The following is a 23,677-nucleotide window of genomic DNA, read 5'->3' as shown; positions in this document are numbered from 1 at the left end:
AAAGCGGCCAACAAGTACTACACACCTCTTGAAGCTCATCAAGAGAATGCCAAGAGTGTGTAAAGCAGCAATCAGAGCAAAGGAGAGCTATTTTGAAGAAAATAGAACATAAACCATGTTTTCCGTTATTTCACCTTTTTTGGTTAAAGGGGCATTATGGAAGTTTGACAGCCAAAACATGTATAGAAATAATAAATGTCTTCTTCATACATTCTCCTGCAATGCCCTGGTCCTGTAGAATGAGCCCTGGCATTTTTACTGTGATTGCCTGTTTTTCTGTAAAATCACAGAAAAAGAGAGATGCTCGGGTCGAGCAGGCTGCTTCATGCGCGTTCACGCTCAGGCATCGCCCGTAGCATTTGCTATCCGTAGCTTTAGCAGCAGAGAGAGAGGCAGTGCCACTTTGTCGCTGTTCCTAACGCCTAGTGACAAAGCTAGCTACATTTCTGAGGACCCTTAGCTACTTTCTGTAGAACTTTCTTCTAGATATTTCCTGCAAATTAGCAACAAAATAGCCATTTTCACTTCGAACCGTTCTTTGGTTTGACGTTGTTTCAGCTGTCATCAAGGATATAAAAGTTACAGAATGCTACTAGAGTTAGCTCACCTTGTAAGATGTCTGACTCTCATGCAGCAGACCTGGGTTTGATTCTGGATGTGAACATAGTTTATTTAGAGTTTCTTTTTTACATTAATGGTATATTTTTTTACAGTAAGATGCCCACATTTTTATTTGAGACTCGCCGAACGGCATTGAATTCACAGATAAAAAACATGTGGGTTCAACTTTCATTTTGGAACGATTTTTCAAGCAAGGGAAGGGAATGATCTGAGCATGCAGGAGGACTGACCCATCATAAACCTTTGTCGGCTGTGCTGAAGAGAAAGGTACAGAACCAAAGTATTTAATTAATTAGCTGCGCGTTCTCCTGTCCTCTGTCCTCCGGGCCACACACACACACACACACGTCCCTTAAGTACATAACTCCACATGTGTTCATTCATAGTTTTGATGCCTTAAGTGAGAATCTCCCAAAGTAAATAGTCATGAAAGTAAAGACAACACACTGAATGAGGTGTCTAAACTGTTGGCCTGTACTGTACTTAATTTAACTTCTGTCTTAGTTGTGTTCTCTCACATTGAGTCCCCCCCCACCCCACACGCAAACACACACTGAGCTTCTGATTGGCAGGTCCAGAAGACTTTTATCCAATTACATTTAAACAAGACTGTATGCTCCAGACAACTCCCTGTCCACAGAGTATTACTGCTCTACTTAGAGCTCATTCATTTCTCACCATGTGTTAAAGTCAGGTGTGACATGAGACGACAGCCTTGCTGTGTCTAGCTTCAGTAAGCAGCCAGTCTTCCCCATGAATCCGTCCATTGTGTTGTTAAACCTACTGCAGCCCCTTTCCACTCCCTCTGATCGTTGCTGACCAACAGATCCCCTACCTGTACTTAGATGAGACACACAAAGAAAAACACCAATCGTGCTACTGTACTACTTTATTCAGCATCAACGATACAGAGCAGACGGGTGTCCATCCACCAGAATCGCCGACTGCTTTCTGACTCAAGTCGAATAATCCAGAATCCAAATGTGACAGCTGTGATCTAATTATGTTATTTTAAACCAAAACCACACGCAGAATTACACATTTATCAGAATGATTTCACAAGTTTCAGCACTGCGCTTGTGTCAATCTCCATCTTGGTGAGAGAGTGAGTGTGTAACAACCACTTTTAGTATGGAACATCATGGAGAGTGATTTAAAGTACTAATGCCAAACACTCATGCACAACTTGGTTTTAGGACTAGAACACCAGGTCGTCCCATGGACCTGTGAAGCTTTTAGAGGAACAGAAGAGACATTGTAAAGCATTTTTATCAGACTGTGTGTGTGTGTGTGTGTGTGTGTGTGTGTGTGGGAAAGGGTTAATCCACGTGTTCACAGATCCAGGCCCCATTGGACACCAACACCTGCTCAGGTGTTTGTTTTCAGACTCCTGCTTTAAAACAGGTGATGATGTCATCATCAGGTCCGTCTCACCTTGTCCCGCTCTCATTAGGCCTCTATATCTGGAGGCTAACTGTGTGTTTATGATTAGCTCTGAACTGTTTTCTAATGCCTCCTCATCTTCATCACTACCAACCTTAAAAGCTCCAGTCGTGCCGCAGCTGCTGTTCTCTTCTCTTTTAGCTCTAGAGATCTCATCAGCAGCGGCACATTTAATTTCATCTCAACATTTCAAACACTGGTAAAAATGTCTTATTGGTGTTTTCTTTTGATTCTTCTGTTTAAACTGTTAAAATAAAACCGCAAACAACGGGTGAGATGCTGCCTTTATACGGAACAGCTGGTAAAAGCCTCCAAAAACTCCGGGAATGAAGCGTCGGTAAAATCCACCATTCGTGTGACCAAGGAGCTACACCCTGACCTGTGAAGACTCCAAACCAGTCAGACACGCTTCACGTAGCTCTCAGAACAACTGCACGTGTGCTGGAGGGAGCTGCGAGGCTCAGTTCTGTAGGTTCTCTCTCAAAGCAACATGTCAAAGAGACACATTTGTGTCCAGATCTTAAAAAGATGGAGGTGGAATCTCTAAAGACAGAGAGAGCAGACATTTCTACCAGTGGCACAAAACAAATGGCCTTTAGACACTGGACAGGTCCAGAGAAGTGACCCCTGCCCATGGAAAACCGGTCTGAGGTATAGAAACAGATTGCACTGATAAAAGAACTAGAGGGTACGGTAACATTTAAACGCTGTGTACAGAAATGCACTTCAGAACGACTAAATATGTTTAAAATAGTCAGGAGGACCCCGTCTCTGAGCCGTTATTCTAGAGAACGCTGCTGATTCTGTTAAACTCATCACTCAAACCGCTGGGATCACGTTAGAGAGGCGGTGATGCGCCGTCTCAGTGGGCCTCTACAGGTCATACAGGACCTCCAGGACAGTGGCCAGGGACCAGGCCTGGGTCTCACAGCTGAAAGGGCAGTGTCGGCCGTCCTCGTTGGTCAGCTCCGGAAGGCCTTTCCACGGAGATCTGAAGAAGAGAAAAGAATCGATAAAACCCGACTACGATCACGGAGAGGGGAGAAAACTAGAGATCCTACCTTTCCAGGTGAGTGTAATGACGAGACAGAACATTTTTCACTAGTGTGACCGTCCTGGTGTAGGCCTCCTCCCCAAGCAGCTTGGCAAAGTAGAGTTTAGCACGCAAGAAATAGCCAACTGGCCACAGCCACTCCTGCGAACAAGGACGAGGTAAGTAAGTGCTGACGTGTTTTCCTATTAAAAGGTACACTAAATAACTGTCATATCAGCAGGTGCTATAGTTACCCTAACCCTAACCCTCCACATCCAGAGGAGCCAGTTGAGGTGGCTCGAGCATCTAGTTAGGATGCCTCCTTGGTGAGGTTTTACAGACACGTCCAACCGGGAACCGACCCCTGACTGAAACGCAGCAGAAGAGCCCTGTGCGGGTCTGTTTTCCTCATCCCGCTCCTGCTGAATTTCTGACCATTACCGCCCGCAACCGCAATGTGTGTGTTACACTCCCGCCTGCAAACCTCGGAGAAATTATTACCTCACAATAAAAGAGATGTATTGAGTTTGCGTCCTCTCTGGTCCTGGAGAAAACATGTCACAACCCGCGGCTCTTCCATCCATCTGATGCGGCTCTCTGTGCTTGTAAAATAATGAATGGATATTTAAATAAAATGCTTTACATTTTACTGCATTAATTTTATATTTGTAAGTCAAATCTATGTAAAGATTGTCTGCGTAAACCTGAACAGGCCCAACCCGGTCTTACTGTGAGACCGGGTTTACGCGTCACGCTTGTGCGTAATCATAGGCGCTTCTGAGCTGAAGAGGATGTGAGATTCTGGGCTTCTCCTCAGACGGCTCCTGGATGTGTCGCCACATTGGAGACAGGAACAAGCGCTATTCAGCCAAAGTTTCATAATCAGGGAACATTTTCTAAGTGACAAGTCTCTCTGAGAGACAGGGTTTGGAAAACACTCGCTTCAGGAGGAACCTTCCTGCATGCGCTCTGGTTCTGCAACGCGCTCCAAGCTAATCTCCACATCTTCAGCTCGCTGTGCACATATGCGCTGACAGTGAGCTGCGCTGAGCAGTGTCCAGCTCAGATGTTCAAATGGGAATCTTTTAGCTACATCTGCGATGTGCATAACGAATAAAATGTCAGTTCGTCTGCGTGCGTCGGGGTAATTCTTTCTCCAACAAAATAAACGGCCAAATACGGGAACTATCCGGTCAACACAACTCAAGCCCTGCTTTTGACTGTTCTGTTTTCTTGTGAAAATTGTTGGAAAGAGATCAAATGTAACTTGATTACCACCAGAGCCAGTGCGCCGTTATCTCTGTGACGGTAAATGAGGGAAAAACAAATTGATCGGAACCTGCACGTCTTTTAACACATTGGTCAGGATTGACGCACTTTGTTTTCATTTAGTTGGTTGAAAAAAAGTCGGGCTTGGGCTTGGGTTGGGCCAGAGAATCCTGAAAACCTTTTCGGACCGGGTCGGGCTGGGGCTCCACCCCCTCGGGCCGGGCCGGACACGGGCTCAGATTTTAGGCCCGTGCAAGGCTCTACTTAAAAGGATTCAGAAGACACACTGAGTGAGCACTGTTGTTGAGATCCACGACTAAAACAATTCAGAGTAGAGTCAAGGCGCTGGTAACGATGGTTGCCCCGGTAACAAAAAACACTACTGTGATTTCTCTCTTACCAGCAATTCAGGAAGGCTTTAAGTCTCTTGTGGTGAGACTGGGACAGCCTGAAGTAAAAAAGCTATGAGGGGACCATCATTCACTTTGAGGGCAACCTTCTGAACGAGCAAAAAAAAAAAGAAGACAACTGAGTGGACGAAGGTAGAGGTAGCCTCCAACGCAGAAGAGGAGCGAGCTTGGCTAAAAGCTAACTCCACTTTCTCAGGCTGGCGTCCACTAATGTGGCTCCAACTCTACAGAGCAAACAGCAGAACCAATCCAATCCAATTGTATTTATATAGCGCCATTAAAAACAGCATGTCAGCTGACAAAAGCACAGAGTTAAACCTAAAAAGCCATTCAAATTCACATACATACACATTAAACACAGATAAAAACTGTCATAAAATAGAAACACCTAAAATCAAAGCAAAGGTTTAAAACAGCCAATAAAAACAGAAGTCACTAAAAACAGAAATCAGCAAAAACAGAAGAGAGTCACAGCATAAAAGACCGATCATTGACCAAAAGCTAAATGAAAAAAATGTGTCTTCAGGCTGGATTTAAACTGTGCCAGTGAAGAAGCCTGGCGTACCACCAGCGGGAGTGCGTTCCAGAGTCTGCGAGCAGCAAAGGCGAACGCACGCTCCCCACGAGCTTTATACTTCATTGTAGGGACTTTAAGCAATAGATGATCAGCAGACCTTAGTGACCAGGGGGGGATGTAGGGGGTGAGCAGCTCTGACAAGTATAACGGAGCTAGACCATTCAGGGCTCTGTAGGTAAAAGTTAGAACTTTGTGTTGAATTCGAAATTGTACAGGAATCCAGTGTAGATCAGCCAGAATGGGAGCGATGTGACGGCATTTATTTGCATTGGAGAGAAATCTGGCTGCAGCATTTTGGACTTTCTGCAGACGATTTAGGACGGATACATTTACATCGATTTGAACTGAGTTGGAAAAGTCGAGTCTGGAAGTGATAAATGCATGAATAACTGATTCTAAGTGTGGCCTCTTAAGAATGGGCTCTAGTCGGGCAAGGCGACAAAGCTGGAAGAAGCAGGATCGAACAGTGGCAGAACAAAGAACATCAGGATGTGCTCCACCCATCCAGCCCGGCGGTCGCCCTGACCAGAGCTAGGAAGCGGCTTCTTCTCCAGGCAGGCAGGTTTCCTGAGTGGCTCTGCAGGTTCCTCATCAGAGGCAGGATTTCTGAATCCCAGGGGTTGGATCAGCCCAGCTTCCCTGGAGCAGCTGCTTCTGGCCAACCTCCACTAGCTCCTGTCTGACTTACCGGTCCTTGATGGTAGTTGAACCCCTTTGCCAGGTTGTAGTTGTCGTTGTCTAGAGCGTTATCGTAGACGCCGCAGTACATCATGTCACTGTGGCAACACAAACACGGTCAGGTGTGAGGTGTAACTCAAACAGCAGAAACTAAAAATAGAGTTGCAGATCAGCTCCAACTTGTTCAAGTATAAATATAAGAAAAACAAATAAAGTAAGGCTTTACTCCTTTTTTTAACACCCAACATAAAAACTGAAATCTGATGTAGTCAGAGGACAGCTGAGCAAACCTACTCAGGGTCAAGTGTTTTCATTCCAAGTGGTCCAAGTAGCTTCTTCTCTACGACCTCCAAAGCCCTCCAGGCTTTATCGGGTGTGAAGAGTTCTGGAGCCTGTCACACAGAGACGGTCTTTATTTACCTCTAATCCATCCTTTCAGAAACCAGAAATTAGGGATGTCCCGATCCGATCACATGATCGGAAATCGGCCCCGATCACGTGGTTTCAGACTCAAACGGGACTCGGGCTTTACTTCCCGATCCAAGACCCGATCCGGAGTTGGATACTGGGATCAAACTACAGGAGAGCAACTTGGTTCTCCTTAAAGGTTGTCAGGCTCCCCTGATGCCCTTAAAGGGACTTTACGGAGTTTTGAATTTTTATGCTCGTGATTGCCCCCTCAGGCCAAAAGCGTAACGGCAGCTTCAATAGTAGAATCGTGCACGAGGCGTGCATGCTGTACGTGCACACTCCTTAATGAAAATAACAGCTGAGACAGTCCCTTGTGTGTGTGTGTGTGTGGCCCAGAGGACAGAGGACAGGAGAACGCACAGCTAATTAATTAAATAATGTGGTTCTGTAGCTTTCTCTTCAGCACAGCGGACAAAGGTTTAAGATGGGTCAGTCCTCCTGCATGCTCAGATCATTCCCTTCCCTTGCTTGAAAAATTGTTCCAAAATGAAAGTTGAACCCACATCTTTTTATCTGTGAATTCAATGCCATTCGGCAAGTCTCAAATAAAAATGTGGGCATCTTACTGTAAAAAAATATACCATTAATGTAAAATAGAAACTCTAAATAAACTATGTTCACATCCAGAATCAAACCCAGGACTTCTGCACGGGAGTCAGACGTCTTACCGGGTGAGCTAAAGCACCAGTGACATCTTCTGTATCTGTAACTTTTATATCCTTGATGACAGCTGAAACGTCAATCCAAAGAACGGTTCGGAGCGAAAATGGCTATTTTGTTGCTAATTAGCAGGAAATATCTAGAAGAAAGTAGCTAAGGGTCCTCAGAAATGTAGCTAGCTTTGTCACTAGGCGTTAGGAACAGCGACAAAGTGGCACTGCCTCTCTCTCTGCTGCTAAAGCTACGGATAGCAAATGCTACGGGCGATGCCTGAGCGTGAACGCGCATGAAGCAGCCTGCTCGACCCGAGCATCTCTCTTTTTCTGTGATTTTACAGAAAAACAGGCAATCACAGTAAAAATGCCAGGGCTCATTCTACAGGACCAGGGCATTGCAGGAGAATGTATGAAGAAGACATTTATTATTTATACACGTCTGTACCTGTATAAAGCAATAATTTATCAGCATGTAGTATTTATATAGTTGGTACAATTCAGATCATCTTCAGAACTCCGTCCCATGCCCAGGGGCGTATCTAAGCATTTTGGGGACCGAGGCAAAATAGACCCCTGCCAGGTATTTAAAGTTGAAGTGCTTTCTGTTTTTATATTAGACTTTTTATATTTGCAATTAAGTCCAAAAGTGAAGAATTTATGTTATTTATTACTTGATTGTTCAAGCTACCTCACAGAAGTGATCTGTTGTTAAAAATTAAAATAAAAAGATAATTAAATAACAAATAAGGAACATTTTGGAACAGTTTCTTCCTTTTCTTATTTTTTTTATTTTTATGCATCGAAAGTATCGGATACGGACTCGGTATCGGCAGATTCTCAAAATCAAATGACTCGGAGGCAAAAAAACTTGACCGGGACATCCCTACCAGAAACTGTGACTTTCTTTATGCTTACCACCACCATGGAGATGGTAAAGTTAGGTCTCAACTGGTAGTCACACCATGGGCTGGAAGCTCCAGAACTGTCTTTGTAAATGTTCTTCTTATGGACCAGTTCTAGATGCTTCTCGTTAGGGTCGTGTGGGTCTCCAGACACCCAGAAGACAGCTTCGAAGGACTGCTGGAGCTGCTGGTTCCACTGGGAGTAAGAGACAAACACGTCTTCACCTGGATCCAAAGGGTAGGGTTTGATTTACTGTACAGGGTCAGAGTAAAAGAACCAAACGTGTGTGTGTGTGTGTGTGTACCCTCTCTGTGCACTTTAGCGCCCTCATACGGAAACAGCTTTTTAGCATGTAGCTCCACAACCCAGCGAACAGCTGATTTACAGAGACCAACAATCTCCACTGCTGCTCCATCTCTTTAAAGACAAAAATCAGACACAAAAATAACTAATGGGTTGGTTTTAATCTCTGACCCTCCTCTTGATAATAATCTCAGGTTATTTCCAGCTACAACAGCCAGAGGCCTTAACGACTGATGCTGCAGTAAGTTCGAAACCATTTCCTCAGGACAACACTGGGATCAGGGTCCGAAATTAAATTTTTTACTCACCGGCCAAGTTGGCTGGTAGATGATGAAAATCTACCGGCCAAGCATATTTTTTACCGGCCAAAATTCTAAATGATTTAGATCTACCTAAAGCATGTTATTCTATATTATGTTGATTCCAAACAGAGTGACAAAATAATTCAAACTTCAATTAATAAGAAAAACAACTCTTTTGCCATTTTTACTATTTATTTATTTTTAGAGATGTTTTTATGAACTCTTTCATTGAAATCTAGTCAGACTCCTTGTTTTCTCTGTCCAGGAAGTCTGGCCTCCTGCTTCTGACACCGTCTTTGTGCCAAAGCATTACAGCCTCATTTGGGTCATAGTCCTTGATCTCTGGAGAACACAGCTGCAACATGAGAATATCTGAAAGTGTGTCGGGGCTAGGGTTGTCACGGTAACCGGTGTAGCGGTAAACCCCGGTAAAAAAGTTGACAATAATAATATCCGTCTTGTTTAAAAAAAAATTATCTCGGTGGATTACCGTGGCTGCGGTGTAGGCGTGGTGACCCTTACCAGCCACCGTATCATCTGCTGAAGTTGCCGGCGGCACATGCGCACTTTGTTGTTTACAACCAAAACTTTCTTTAAGCTAAAACTGAAATAATGGCAGGAGGAGACGGCACTCGGGACATTTATTATCCCTCAAAGAAGACAAAGTCGGAAGTATGGGCATTTTTTGGATATTTGAAGAATGCCGAGGGCCAGTTGTCTGTGAAAGGCAGCAACGCTGCGTGGCCATCATAATGTAGCCATTGTCTCACGACTCCGCCATCTCCAGTTCGCCACTTTTCACAAAATCTTCTGGTTGCCACTGGTCCTGGTGGTTTTTCTTCCAGTTCGATGAGTTTTCTTTTGGAAGGCTGGCTGACTCCAGTTAAAAACTGCCACATTTCACCGCTAGTTTTAACACGAAGCTAACTTGATAAACTGATTGAATGGGATAGGTGGAAATGACGTTGGATGCTGCGCTCACGTTTCGCGTATGTTTGTGTACGTTGCATGCAGGCGGGAGGAGTATCAGAAATCCATGGAACATGACTGATAAACATAAGTAATTTGGTGCAAACATTTACTCGCCAGGTGGCAGATAGAGCTAAAAAATTTACTCGTCAAATGGAGCAATTTGCTCGCATTTGGCGAGTGGCGAGTGTTCATTTCGGACCCTGACTGGGATGTTCTATTTGAAGCGACGGAGGATTCAGGGGGAATCTTGCACATCACCACACACTTCAGATGGACCAAAGCAGCTGTCTGCTGGTTCCTTCATAGAAGAAAACTGTAGCTGCACGTTACCTCGGAGTTGCAGGCATCCCTTTGTTCCTTGCTCTTTCACTCTCCCCCATTTTGTCCATCCAGGTCCCACAGTTAAACCGGTTTCCTCCAGTCACAAAACCCGTGTCTGGGTCCACCCTGGCTACCACGTTAAACCCTGGAAAGACACGTAAAAGCTATAGAGGCGGTTCTACCGCAGAAGGTCTTCGAGTTGAACGAGTGTTCCTAGAAAAATCCTCTTGCCACCAGATTTATTATCTTACTAAGCATTTGGCCAGCAGGATTATGAGGCTTCCTCCGTGCTTCATGACACTTATTAAACAAATATCCAAAAATTTAGGATGAACCGTTTCACTGAATGTCAAAAAGGTGAAGACAGCAACAGAAACAACCAGACATTCCGGCTCTACCTTCATCCCTCATGTTCTTGTCTATCTCGGGTCCAGCGTTCCGCTCTCTGAAGGAAATTCCCTCCAGGTGGCGCTGCAGAGCCTCCTGGATGACGTCATAGAGAGGCTGCTCCTACACACACACACACACGTTTATATCATATGCAACAGGATTCACACATGTTCTGGGCTCAGAGGACCTTTCCAGAGGTTTTAAACGTGAGTTTGAGGTCGTGTGAGGAATCTGAACCTGAGTGAACGTACCACCTCTCCAGGACTGCGGGGTTCACAGTCATCAGTGGGGTATAAGCGTGTGACAGGACAGGTGAGGATGTCGTGGCCCTCAGGAACATGCTTAGTGTAGTCCTGGAGAGAAACACGGGATCACAGCATCGGTGATAATTTGTAACTGTAGTAACAGAAACCAGTGGGGGAGGGGCATGCTCTCCACGATGCCCAAATATTCAAACAATTATATGAATGAAATAAACTTCTTTTTGTCATGTATGCTTCATTCAATTGATGAAAACAGGATAAAAAGCATCCTGATGCAGGTACTTTACTGAGTGTTTATTATGAGACAAAGCTTTTTCATTCTAACGTCTGAGTTCAGGGGGGCTGAAACAAAAGCTGGTTTCTATGGTGCGGTACGGGGGCCAAAATTAAGACTACAGCCCAGCAGCAGGAGGCTATATAAATTCTGAAGCAAACTACCGACCTGATTAATGATAAGCTGGTGCCGGTAACTGAGAGGCTGGTGCTGCTTACTGAGGAATAGCACCTTTACCAGTGTTATTACTAGATACGCTAGGGACTAGCAGCCCTCAGCTGGTCATTGACTGGTTCACACACTCCCTCTGCTGTCTATTAGCATGGATAGGCTAGCGTTAGCCTGGACGGGCTGGTGTTAGCATCGCAGAGGCTAGCCATTAGCGTGCCTAGGCTGGCCACTAGCTGACTAGTGACTCTCCAAGACATGCTAATGGCTAGCCTCTCCGATGCTAATGCCAGCCTATCCATGCTTAAGGACCGTCAAGGGGGTAGGAAATCCAGCTAGTGGCAAGCCTAGGCACGCAAATGGCTAGCCTCTCCGATGCTAACGCCAGCCTATCCATGCTAATGGTCCGTCGAGGAGGTAGGAAATCCAGCTAGTGGCCAGCCTAGGCACGCTAATGGCTAGCCTCTCCAATGCTAACACCAGCCCATCCAGGCTAACGCTAGCCTATCCATGCTAATAGACAGCAGAGGGAGTGTGTGAACCAGTCAATGACCAGCCGAGGGCTGCTAGTCCCTAGCGTATCTAGTAGTAACGCCGGTAAAGGTGCTATTCCTCAGTAAGCAGCGCCAGCCTCTCAGTTACCGGTGCCAGCTTATCATTAATCAGGTCAGTAGTTTGCTTCAGAATTTATATAGCCTCCTGCTACTGGGCAGTAGTCTTAATTTTGGCCCCCATAACGCGCCATAGTTTTCCTCCCCCTACCTGGATGCACTGCAGCCACCACCACACCGCGTCACGGCAGTTGTATCTGGCACAGCGGCCCTCTCCCAGCAGGTTAGGGATCAGACCATGACGCAGAGTTCCTGCAAAGGCTAGGATGATGTTGCTATGGAAACCACAACAAATCATGGTGTATTTTAGAGCAGAGTTATAGTGAAAGTTTGATGGTGAATGTTCACACGTACCGAGCCTCAGAATGTCTCCCTGTAATCAGCATCAGGCCTCTGAGAGCGATGAACGTGTCTCTGCCCCAACAACGGAAAATCCCTGCAGAGAAATGAGGAAGACCTACAGAAGGGACAGGAAAACAATCACGTATTTATTAATGTCACCATTATTTCTGTGTGTAGCAGAAAATGTTTCATGTCAACACAGTTTTAAAAAGGTAAAGTCATGTGGAGCTCCGCATGAATGAGTACACCCTCTTTAAAAAGTACAAATTTAATCAGCAGCTCAATGAGCAAAAGAACAATTTCCAGAATTTTCACAAGGCTTGTTGAACACTTGTTTGACTCCATCACAGGAAATTAAGGTTAATAATATAACTTAGATCACAAAATCTTCAGTTTTTCTAAATTTGGTTGAAGTAAACATGAATACACCCCACAACAAAAACTACTACATCTAGTATTGTGCATGACCACCGTGATTTTCAAGGACAACACCAAGTCTTCTAAGCATGGAAGGAACAAGATGGCGACATGTTGCAACATCCTTCTTTTTCCATTCTTCAAGAAGAACCTCTTTTAGAGTCTGGATGCTGGATGGACAGTGATGCTCAACTTGCTGCTTCAGAATTCCCCACAGGTGTTGGATTGGGCTCAGATCAGGAGACATACTTGGACATTCAGTCACCTTCACCCTGTTCTTCTTCAGAAACGCAACAGCAGCTTTAGATGTGTGTTTGGGATCGTTGTCGTGTTGGAAAAGTGCACGACGACCGAGTGCACGGAGTGATGGCAGCATCTTCTCCTTCAGTATTAGAGCAGCACATCGTTGAGTTCATGATACCATCAATGAAATGCAGCTCCCCATCACCAGCAGCACTCGTGCAGCCCACACAAGGACACCGCCACCACCATGCTTCACTGTAGGCACCATGCATTTCTCTTTGAAATCCTCACCTTTACGACACCATACAGCTTTGAAACCATTAGTTCCAAAAACAGTGATCTTTGTCTCATCACTCCAGAGTTCCAGTATCCTTCATCTCTTTCAGCATGGGGCCTAGAAATCCTAGGCAGGCTTTTTTGAGCGTGGGCTTCCTTCGTGGACGATACCCATGCACGCCATTCCTCTGCAGTGTGCTCTGTATGGTGTCATGGAAACAGTCACTCCAGTTTGGCCTTCTACTGCTTTAGCTAACTGCAGTGAAGTTGCACGGTGATTTTCTTCAACCCTTCTCATCAGAAGACGCTCCTGTCCAGATGTTAACTACCGTGGACGACCTGGACGTCTCTGTAAGACGGTCGCACTTCTATCTTAACTTTATGGATCATTTTGCTACAGTATTGTGACTGATGTGTAAAGCTTTGCTGATGGTCGTGTAGACCACACCTTTGTGTAAAGAAATGATTTCCTTTCTCAGATTTTGTGACATTTGTCTTCCACGTGGAGCCGTTAGGGTTGGGCCTCTAGCATCAATTGGAACCGGTTCCAAATGTTCCTTTTTTCCGGAATCGCTCAACGTTTTTTTTTCCAACTCCTAGAATGCCGACGGAAGAGGAATCTCCGGCCAATCTCCGTGAAAAATAAAAGTGATCTGAAAATTGTGATCAAAGCTTTTCAGAGCTGATCACACCAGCTCTTGTCTGCAGCACCGAGTCCCCCCTCCCTCCCCCCACCCCGCAAGCAGCGGCCAAATCTAAACAAATGCGTGAACTTTTACTCCGTAATGTAAACAGCTTGTGTGTGCGTGTGCTTGTGCATGTGTGTGTGTGTGTGTGTGCGTGTGTGTGTGTGTGTGTGTGTGTGTGTGTGTGTGTGTGTGTGCTGTCTTCTCGATCCCCAGTGAGTCGTGGAGGATGGCTGCTTATACTGAGCCAGGATTCTCTGGAGGTTTCTTCCTGTTAAAAGGGAGTTTTCCTCTCCACTGTCGCTTTATGCTTGCTTAGTATGAGGATTGCTGTAAAGTCACTGACACTCGTCAGTGACTTGATGCAGTTTGCTGGGTTCCTTATGTAGGAAACATTATTTCTGATTGGCTTAATGAACTGACCTGAATTGGAATGTTTATTATGTGAAGTGCCTTGAGACGACTCTTGTCGTGATTTGGCGCTGTATAAATAAACTTGAATTGAATTGAATTAAACTTTAACTCCTGCAGCGTAGAGGAAACGTGTAAAATATGTCAAAAAGGTGGATTTAATAGAAGCTTCTGGACGGTGTGAGGTGAGTTTGTCTCACTGCAGAAATAAAAACACACACGGAGCGTCAGCAGTCAGACGCAGCCGCTCACCAACACTCGTGTGTGTGTGTGTGTGTGTGGGTGTGTGTGTGTGTGTGTGTGTGTGTGTCTGAGCGTCAGAAGGCTGAACAATAACCTGTAGAATAATTAAAGTCATCATTCTAGAGCAGTTTTCTCTGTGGTGGACCACACCAGCTTCTGCCACAATAAATAATTATAAATATAATAAATAACATTTGAATTTGCTTTCTGAACTATTTCTGTTGAGTTTTAATGTTTAAATCTGTTAAGATTGCTACTGACAGCAGCTACATTTAAGTTTCTGTTCTGACTGAACGCTGCTGCAGCTTGGAGGTGTAGTTCTCAGTCATCCTGGACATGATCATCCTGAGAGTTTTAACTGAAAACAGCTGGAAGCTTCTGGATATGTTGGAGGCATTTAGCCTCTCATTCCAGAGGCTTCTTCCAGACTTTGGTTGTGGTCAGAAACAAACACGCTGGTTGTGCTGCAAGTCTTTTTCTTTTTTTTCCTCCAAAACACGTTTTTGTCTAAATGAAGGTGACGTTGTTGTTCATAGAATTAAAATTCATGTTGAAGTTAAGATTATTTCCTCAAGTTGGACCTGTGGTTAGGTGGCTCGTGTAAAACATGTCATGTCTTCAAAGAATCGGAATCGGGAATTGAAACGAGGAATTGGAATCGGAATCGTTCAAAATCAAACGATGCCCAACCCTAGCGCCGTTGCTGACAGCATGAAACGGGAAGGGCTTTTCTTTGTTAAGTAATGTCCTTTTATAGTCACCTGTCAGCTGGACGCCTCTTAATGAATCATTAGACTCACCTGTGGTTGAATGCCTGCTAATTACATCATTGTAGTATGAAGTGTGGCTTTTCTCCTGAGACTAAAGCCTGATTCATGCTTCTCCGTCAGCTCCAACAGGGAGAGACACACACGGACGGACGGAGATGTTTTGCCCTCATGCTTCTCCGTCTCCTGGAGAGTGTTGCAAAGCAATTCCCGGCCAGGACAGCAGAGGGCGGAGCGCTGTTCTGTGGTATCCTGTCATGTATCGGTCCAAGATAGTGTGTTTATATTGTGTTTTTTTGTACATAAGAGACTTTTTAACAGACAAATTTGTCTCTCATTCTCCTCCACCTCTTCATGCGCTCGCCACCTCTAAACCCACGTTTCCTGTCATTTCTGTCCACAAATAAAACGCTTGCTACGCATCTTTTCACTCCTCCAGTCACGGGGAATTAAAACGTTCATGTTTTTAGAGTTTTTTTGCGAGGTATTATTCAAGCTTCTCTGTGTCTGCCGCTAGTTATCCTCGGCTCATTGTTTTTGAGGGTGCAATGGTGGCGGTGTAGACGACAGCGGCGTCCTGACCAATCACAAGCTTGCGTTGTCCGTCTCGTTCGACGGATGTTTAAAAAAGTGGGCTCGACTCCGTGCGTACTTGCGTGCCTGCCGGTGCCCTACGCAAGAACGGATAATGGCGTTGCGTGTCTCCGCACTGACGCAGACGGAGAATCATGAATCAGGCTTAATTGGGGTGTACTCATTTTTGCAACATGGGCTTGAACGGATTTGTTGGGAAAATCACTTTTTTGTTTGTGCAAATGTGTTGTGTGTCGGGGTGAGTACTCCTCCTTCTCTACAACATCTTTGTGAGATCTTCATTCCAGGAGAGGGCACTCACCAGCTGCGGGGCATTACCAATCAGCGGCAGCTGCAGCTCCTCAGATCAACCGCAGCAGAGCTCTATTTAAGAGGAGAGGGAACTGCTACACATCGCTGGATGATTAGCTACTCACGGTAGTATCTTGCCTCTCTCAAGTCTTAGGTTATGCTTGGTCTCTGCTCAGACATTTTTGCTGTCGCAGTATTTGGATGTATTTGGATTTTTTCTTGGATTCTTGTGTTTGGACCATTTTGGACTCAAGTTTGTATTCCTCTTCAGGATACTTGGAAACGCTGAACCATTGATGGAATATACCTACCTGGAACTCACCATAACCCACCTGGACAACAACTCTCACGGTTCGCCTCTCCTCCTGTGCCTCCTATCCTCTGCCGCCATCGTCGGGCTCCCTCTCCTGGACGCACCCCGTCTCACCATCTGCCCTCCCTACTGACTCCTGGACTCTTTCTGGCTTCATTGAACTTGGATATCTCCAGGACACTTTTAGTTAGGTTTAATAAATCTTTGTTTGAACTTTCTGCCGTTGTTTTGTGATGATTCTTCATGTCGTGGGTTAAACACCTTCCCAGGGACATGACAAAATGAACAAATCTTGCTTACATTCAATGGTCCACATTTGTGGGAGTATTTAGTACTCTGGTATCTCATAGAAAGTGTTGATTGTGAAAGGAAACTAAAGGTTTTCTGACACGTGTCATGGGGTGTACTCATTTATGCAGAAACACCTGTAGGTGTCAGACGCTGCTGGTACCTGCTGCCAGTGAGACGCAGCACTGCTCCTTCTGCTCAGTGATGGGACTGATGCGGTAAGGGACATCCTTTACTTTGACTGAAATAGGAGGCAGAGCAGGAAAGCGTCCAACACCACACATCTGGACTGAGCCGAGCGCCAGGTGACGGACAAAGGTGGAACCCTTCTGGATGAAGCTGTGTCACAACATGAGAACCGAAACATCCCTCACGTTGAGTTGTAAGATTTCACATCACTAGAACGGCTTCTGCCACTAATAAAACACCCACGCCTCACCTTGACATGAGCTTGAAAGCTGCATCTATGGCCGTGCTGTAGGTGGACACCAGAATGGCATCAAAGTAACAGGGGATGAGGTAGCGAGGAAGGTGCTTCAGGTAGTCAAACATGGCTGCCAACCACTGACCCACCTGTCGTGGTCAAAGGAAAAGTTTCATAACAGGATAAAGAACAGTTTTATTACCAGCAACTCCATGCTTTTACTCAGAGGGCGCCATCTAGAGGTGGAAAACATATTACACCTTTAAGTTCCTCTGCCCACGCCTGACGAGCCAGCCTTGTGGTTCCTTACGGGAAGATCTCTGTGTAGAGTTTAACAGCGGGCGAGTCTGGCAGGCCAGGCCACCTCTTCCAGATGTCTAACACTATTGGCTAAGGCTGGACAGAGCTCAGTTCTAATTGGTTAGGGCTCTAGTGGTACAGGGCGGGGGGTACTTTTTATTACGACTGTAGTTTAGGATGAATTAGTCATTAATGTTAGAAACACCAGAGACATTGGAGGTAACAGGATAGAGATACTGTTTCTCCTCTGGAGGCAGGCAGGCGAGTCCCCACCTGTGCCAGTGGTTCTTCTCTGTGAATCAGCCTGTTGGACACAAAGTCGATCAGCCAGTCTCCGTCCCTGAGGTTAGCACACAGAGGGTGTCCCAGGTCGTTTTTGGGTCGGATGTCTGCCAACACTGACATCAGACCTAAGAAGAGACAAACCCTGTTGGTGTTCTCCCCGGGAAATTCTGTGTACTTCATAAACTCGACTCGAAGGAATAATGAAGAATGTTTTTAACCTTGTAGTCCAGCATATTTCAGGCTCTCCCAGCCGGGGATGCTGTAACAGCCTCCACCATCCTCTTGTTCTTCTGCTTCACAGCGAAACAGCAAAATGTTCATGTCTGCTAACGTCAGCTTGGACATCAGCCTGTAAAAGACAACCTTAAAGTCACAATGTGTAGTTTTTATCATTAATCCCTAGAAATATCCATCGAAATGTTGTTGTAAATGAAATAAGATGCCCAGATGTTGAAAAATATTGGCGGCTTCATAACATAACCATAAAAATCTGGTCTAAAATACATGGGAGTGGGTCTAAGGTCTAAGTCTCTGGGCGACGCCATATTGGATGCCATGTTTCCTTCTAAGGAAGCCCGTGAGGACAAAACACATTTAATGACTTGCAACAAACTGTTACAAAACTTTCACCAATATTAAATGTTTTGTTTTACACAATTACCTCTTCACTCATTGCCAGTGATGAAAGGGAGTCTGGTGTGTTTGTCATTCTGCTGGAGGTTGCACTCCCAGAGGTTTTTGACCCTAATGGGCATCCATTTGTTAGGTCTTACTTGAAAACAAAAATACTGCTTGCTTGCATTGATTTAGGTATGTGCTGCCCCCTATCGCCAGGGTAAATACACACATATGTTAATAATAAATATTCAGTATTTCTCTTCATCTGGGAGTGTTAGCTATAAAATCTCCTGTTATAAACTAAACGTCTTGTCCTGTAATCTGCTGTAAGAATGTGTGGATGTACTTTTTTTAGCCGTCTCAGGTCAGACAGGGAGTACCGGAGGTTTCATATGATATTTCTAACCTTCGGACAGTTTTAATGAGGTTTTCTTTATCAGTAAACCTGTTTAAATGTGAATAAATTCAACTTTTTCCCTTTCTATCAAGTGATGTGTTTTAATGTTGCTCCTTTAAAGGGACCTTACGGAGTTTTGAATTTTTATGCTTGCGATTGCCCCCTCAGGCCAAAAGTGTAACGGCAGCTTCAATAGTAGGCTCGTGCACGAGGCGCGCATGCTGTAGGTACACACTCCTTAACGAAAATAACAGCTGAGACAGTCCCGTGTGTGTGTGTGTGTGTGTGTGTGTGTGTGTGTGTGTGCGTGTGTGTGTGTGCGTGTGTGTGTGTGTGTGTGCGTGCGTGTGAGTGTGCGTGCGTGTGTGTGTGTGTGTGTGTGTGTGGCCCAGAAGACAGAGGACAGGAGAACACGCAGCTAATTAATTAAATAATGTGGTTCACAGGATCTTTCATGGAGGTAAAGTCAAAGAGTCGGAGTACCCGGCCCGGAGGGTTACCGGGGTCCTACCCTGGAGCCAGACCTGGGGTTGGGGCCCATGAGCGAGCGCCTGGTGGCCGGGCTTTCGCCCATGGGGCCCGGCCGGGCCCAGCCCGAACCGGATACATGGGCTCATCCAACTGTGGACCCACCACCCGCAGGAGGAACATGAAGGGTCTGGTGCAATGTGGATCGGGTGGCAGACCAAGGCGGGAGCCTTGGCGGTCTGATCCTCGGACAAGAAAACTGGTTTTTGGGACATGGAACGTCACCTCGCTGGTGGGGAAGGAGCAGGAGCTTGTGGCAGAGGTTGAGCGGTACCGGCTAGATATAGTCGGACTCACCTCGACACATAGCATTGGCTCTGGAACCCAAGTCCTTGAGAGGGGTTGGACACTCTCCTTTGCTGGAGTTGCTCTGGGTGAGAGGCGGAGGGCTGGGGTTGGCTTTTTGTTAGCCCCAAGACTCTCTGCCTGTGTGTTGGGGTTTACCCCAGGGGACGAGAGGGTAGCTTCCCTGCGCCTTCGGGTCGGGGAACAGGTCCTGACTGTTGTTTGTGCTTATGGGCCAAATATCAGTTCAGAGTACCCACTGTTTTTGGAGTCCCTGGGACGAGTGCTAGATAGTGCTCCATCAGGGGACTCCAATGTCCTGCTGGGGGACTTCAATGCTCACGTGGGCAATGACAGCTTGACCTGAAGGGGTGTGATTGGGAGGAACGGCCCGCCTGATCTGTACTCGAGTGGTGTTTCATTATTGGACTTCTGTGCAAGCTGCAGTTTGGCCATAACAAACACCATGTTCGAACAGAAGGATGCCCATCGGTACACTTGGTACCAGGGCAGCCTAGGTCGCAGGTCGATGATAGACTTTGTAGTCGTATCATCTGACCGTATGCAGCCGTATGTTTCGGACACCCGAGTGAAGAGAGGAGTGGAGCTGTCAACTGATCACCACTTGGTGGTGAGTTGGATCAGATGGCAGGGGAAGATGCCGCGTAGACCTGGCAGACCCAAACGCATAGTGAGGACGGTCTTTAACTCCCACCTCCGGCAGAGCTTTGACCGCGTCCCGAGAGAAGTGGGGGACATTGACTCCGAGTGGGCCTTGTTCCACTCTGCGATTGTTGAGGCAGCTGTTGCTAGCTGTTGTCGCAAGGTGGCCGCTGCCAGTCGTGGTGGCAACCCCCGTACCTGCTGGTGGACACCAGAGGTTCGGGGAGCCGTCAGGCTGAAGGAGGAGGCCTACAGGGCGTGGCTGGTCTGTGGGTCTCTGGAGGCATCAGACAGGTACCGGATAGCCAAGCGGGGTGCAGCAGTGGCAGTTGCCGAGGCAAAATCTCGGGCGTGGGAGGAGTTTGGAGAGGCCATGGAGAAAGACTATCGATCGGCTCCAAAGAAATTCTGGCAAACTGTCCGGCGCCTCAAGAGAGGAAGGCAGCAACTCGCTCACACTGTTTACAGTGGGGATGGGGAGCTGCTGACGTCAACTGCGTCTATAGTCAGACGGTGGAAGGAATACTTTGAGGAGCTCCTCAATCCCAGCTATGCGCATTCCGAGGAGGAACCAGAGCTGGGAGACCTGGGGATGGACTGTCCAATCTCGGGGGCAGAAGTTGCTGAGGTAGTCAAACAATTATACAGCGGCGGAGCTCTGGGGGCAGATTAGGTTCCTCCTGGGTATCTCAAGGCTATGGATGTTGTAGGGTTGTCATGGTTGACACGTCTCTGCAACATTGTGTGGTCATCGGGGGCAGTTCCTGTGGAGTGGCAGACAGGGGTGGTGGTCCCCAACTTTAAGAAGGGTGACCTGAGGGTGTGTTCCAACTATAGGGGGATCACACTCCTCAGCCTCCCTGGAAAGGTCTACTCCAAGGCACTGGAGAGGAGGGTCTGATCGATAGTTCAATCTCAGATTGAGGAGGAGCTATGTGGTTTTCGTCCTGGCCGTGGAACTGTGGACCAGCTCTATGCCTTGCAAGGGTGATGGAGGTGGCATGGGAGTTTGCCCAACCAATCCACATGTGTTTTGTGGATTTGGAGAAGGCTTATGACCGTGTCCCCAGGGGCACCCTGTGGGGGATGCTTCAGGAGTATGGGGTGGGTGGCTTTCTGTTAAGGGCCATTCAGTCCCTTTACCAGAGGAGCGTGAGTTTGGTCCGCATAGCCGGTAGTAAGTCAGACCTGTTCCCAGTGAGGGTTGGACTCCGCCAGGGCTGCCCTTTGTCACCGGTTGTGTTCATTACCTTTATGGACAGAATTTCTAGGTGCAGCCGTGGTGTGGAGTGTGTCGAGTTTGGTGGCAGGAGAATCTCGTCTCTGCTTTTTGCGGATGATGTGGACCTCCTAGCTTCATCCAGCTCTGACCTTCAACTCTTGCTGGGTAGGTTCGCAGCCGAGTGTGAAGCGGCTGGGATGAGGATCAGCACCTCCAAATCTGAGACCATGGTTCTCGACCGGAAAAGGGTGGCTTGCCAACTCCGGGTCGGGAGAGAGGTCCTACCTCAAGTGGAGGAGTTCAAGTATCTCGGGATCTTGTTCACGAGTGAGGGTAGGAGGGATCGGGAGATCGACAGGCGGATTGGTTGGGCGTCTGCAGTGATGCGGACGCTGAGCCGATCTGTCGTGGTGAAGAGGGAGCTGAGCCAGAAAGCCAGGCTCTCGATTTAACGGTCGATCTACGTCCCAATCCTCACCTATGGTCATGAGCTTTGGGTAATGACCGAAAGAACAAGATCGCGGATACAAGCGGCCGAAATGAGTTTCCTCTGTAGGGTGGCCAGGCTCAGCCTTAGAGATAGGGTGAGGAGCTCGGACGTTTGGGAGGGACTCGGAGTAGAACCGCTGCTCCTCTAGGAGGCCCCCGGGTCGACCCAGGACATGTTGGAGAGGTTACATGTCCAAACTGGTACGGGAACGCCTTGGGGTCTTGCCGGAGGAGCTGGTGGAGAAGGCCGGGGAGAGGATGGTCTGGAGCTCCCTAGTGGGGATGCTGCCCCCGCGACCCGGACCCGGATAAGCGGAGGAAGACGATGACGGTTCTGTACCTTTCTCTTCAGCACAGCCGACAAAGGTTTAAGATGGGTCAGTCCTCCTGCATGCTCAGATCATTCCCTTCCCTTGCTTGAAAAATTGTTCCAAAATGAAAGTTGAACCCACTTCTTTTTTATCTGTGAATTCAATGCGGTTTGGCGAGTCTCAAATAAAAATTTGGGCATCTTACTGTAAAAAATATACCATTAATGTAAAAAAGAAACTCTAAATGAACTATGTTCACACCCAGAATCGAACCCAGGTCTTCTGCATGCGAGACAGACATCTTACAAGGTGAGCTACACTCTAGTAACATTGACAGTATCTGTAACATTTATATCCTTGATGACAGCTGAAACAACGTTCAAAGAATGATTCGAAGCGAAAATAACTATTTTGTTGCTAATTTGCAGGAAATATCTAGAAGAAAGTTCTACAGAAAGTAGCTAAGGGTCCTCAGAAATGTAGCTAGCTTTGTCACTACAGCCCCCTTCAGACAGGCCATGAAAAATTGGAAATGTTCCGGACTCTGTCCGTAAGACCTTTGTGTCTGAATACAAACATCCAGATAACGTTTTTCGTAATTAAACCGGACGATGCCCCTAGTAACAGGTCCGGACTTGTTACGGACAAGGTGGCTGCTTCAGACTGGTGAGGTCGAGTTCCAGACAGGGAGGTGGGGGAGGAGGAGGGGACCGGGGGACGCTGTGCGCACCTAGATAGCTTGCTCCTGTAGCATGCGGTGAACCATGGCAGCTCGCCTCCTATGGTACCGTCTCCTAGATGCGCGACGAAGCGCATCACACCGCTTCCGTGATTCCTTTTAACCATTGAGCTTCATCATACTGGTCTCTTATGCGTCTTCGTGTGCGCAGAATTATGCTTTAAAAATGTCCGATCAGTGAGAGGAATTCTATCTCTTCGTCTGCCATGTTTGACTGAATGGCTTTATTTCGGTAAATGACACAAGTACGCCCGCTGCACTAGTCCCCCGCTGTAGGGAACAGCGACAAAGTGGCACTGCCTCTCTCTCTGCTGCTAAAGCTACGGATAGCAAATGCTACGGGCTATGCCTGAGCGTGAACGCGCATGAAGCAGCCTGCTCGACCCGAGCATCTCTCTTTTTCTGTGATTTTACAGAAAAACAGGCAATCACAGTAAAAATGCCAGGGCTCATTCTACAGGACCAGGGCAGATGAATGTATGAAGAAGACATTTATTATTTCTATACATGTTTTGGCTGTCAAACTTCCATAATGCCCCTTTAAAGATCAAAGAAAAACCCTTTTTGCAAAGTGTTTCTTATTTTGAGATGTTTTTATAGAAACACTCTCTCTGAAATGAGAGTGAGAAGTGAGTCTGAGTGTATTTGTTCCTAAAGCAGCCTTGGTGTTGATGGCCGACTTCAGTCAGCTCTAGAGGTTGTTCTTATTCAGGATCTCAAACATCATTTAACAGGATATAGTTTATATCCTCGAGTCAGGTCATTATCCCCAGTTTTAGACAACATTTTTGTTTATTTTTTAATAAACGATTTGAATCATGAACCAAACTGCAGGTGTTCCTAAAGCTGCTCTGACCGACTCTCCCGACACCTGAGAGGC

The 23,677-nt window shown here is 46.6% G+C and overlaps 1 protein-coding gene across 2 annotated transcripts in view; it reads right to left on the bottom strand.

The window, feature by feature from the left end:
* Positions 1-2,900: 2,900 nt before the first annotated feature.
* The window catches only part of agla (amylo-alpha-1, 6-glucosidase, 4-alpha-glucanotransferase a), a 230,011-nt gene continuing 209,234 nt past the window's right edge, over positions 2,901-23,677 (bottom strand). For both annotated transcript variants that reach the window (XM_054744941.2, XM_054744906.2), the window contains exons 21-35: positions 17,764-17,894; positions 17,534-17,670; positions 16,976-17,109; positions 16,700-16,875; positions 12,020-12,122; positions 11,817-11,940; positions 10,601-10,702; positions 10,358-10,469; positions 9,969-10,104; positions 8,366-8,478; positions 8,074-8,285; positions 6,326-6,423; positions 6,042-6,129; positions 3,126-3,259; positions 2,901-3,055 (exon numbers count right to left, since the gene is read on the bottom strand). In XM_054744941.2, coding sequence (XP_054600916.1) covers positions 2,938-3,055; positions 3,126-3,259; positions 6,042-6,129; positions 6,326-6,423; positions 8,074-8,285; positions 8,366-8,478; positions 9,969-10,104; positions 10,358-10,469; positions 10,601-10,702; positions 11,817-11,940; positions 12,020-12,122; positions 16,700-16,875; positions 16,976-17,109; positions 17,534-17,670; positions 17,764-17,894 — 1,918 coding nt within the window. In that variant the 3' untranslated portion in view covers positions 2,901-2,937. The remainder of the gene's footprint in view (positions 3,056-3,125; positions 3,260-6,041; positions 6,130-6,325; positions 6,424-8,073; positions 8,286-8,365; positions 8,479-9,968; positions 10,105-10,357; positions 10,470-10,600; positions 10,703-11,816; positions 11,941-12,019; positions 12,123-16,699; positions 16,876-16,975; positions 17,110-17,533; positions 17,671-17,763; positions 17,895-23,677) is intronic.

The sequence above is a fragment of the Nothobranchius furzeri genome, chromosome 11 (genome assembly GCF_043380555.1).
Source record: "Nothobranchius furzeri strain GRZ-AD chromosome 11, NfurGRZ-RIMD1, whole genome shotgun sequence".
Taxonomy (NCBI): Eukaryota; Metazoa; Chordata; class Actinopteri; order Cyprinodontiformes; family Nothobranchiidae; genus Nothobranchius; species Nothobranchius furzeri.
This window is presented reverse-complemented; position numbering and strand designations above follow the sequence as displayed.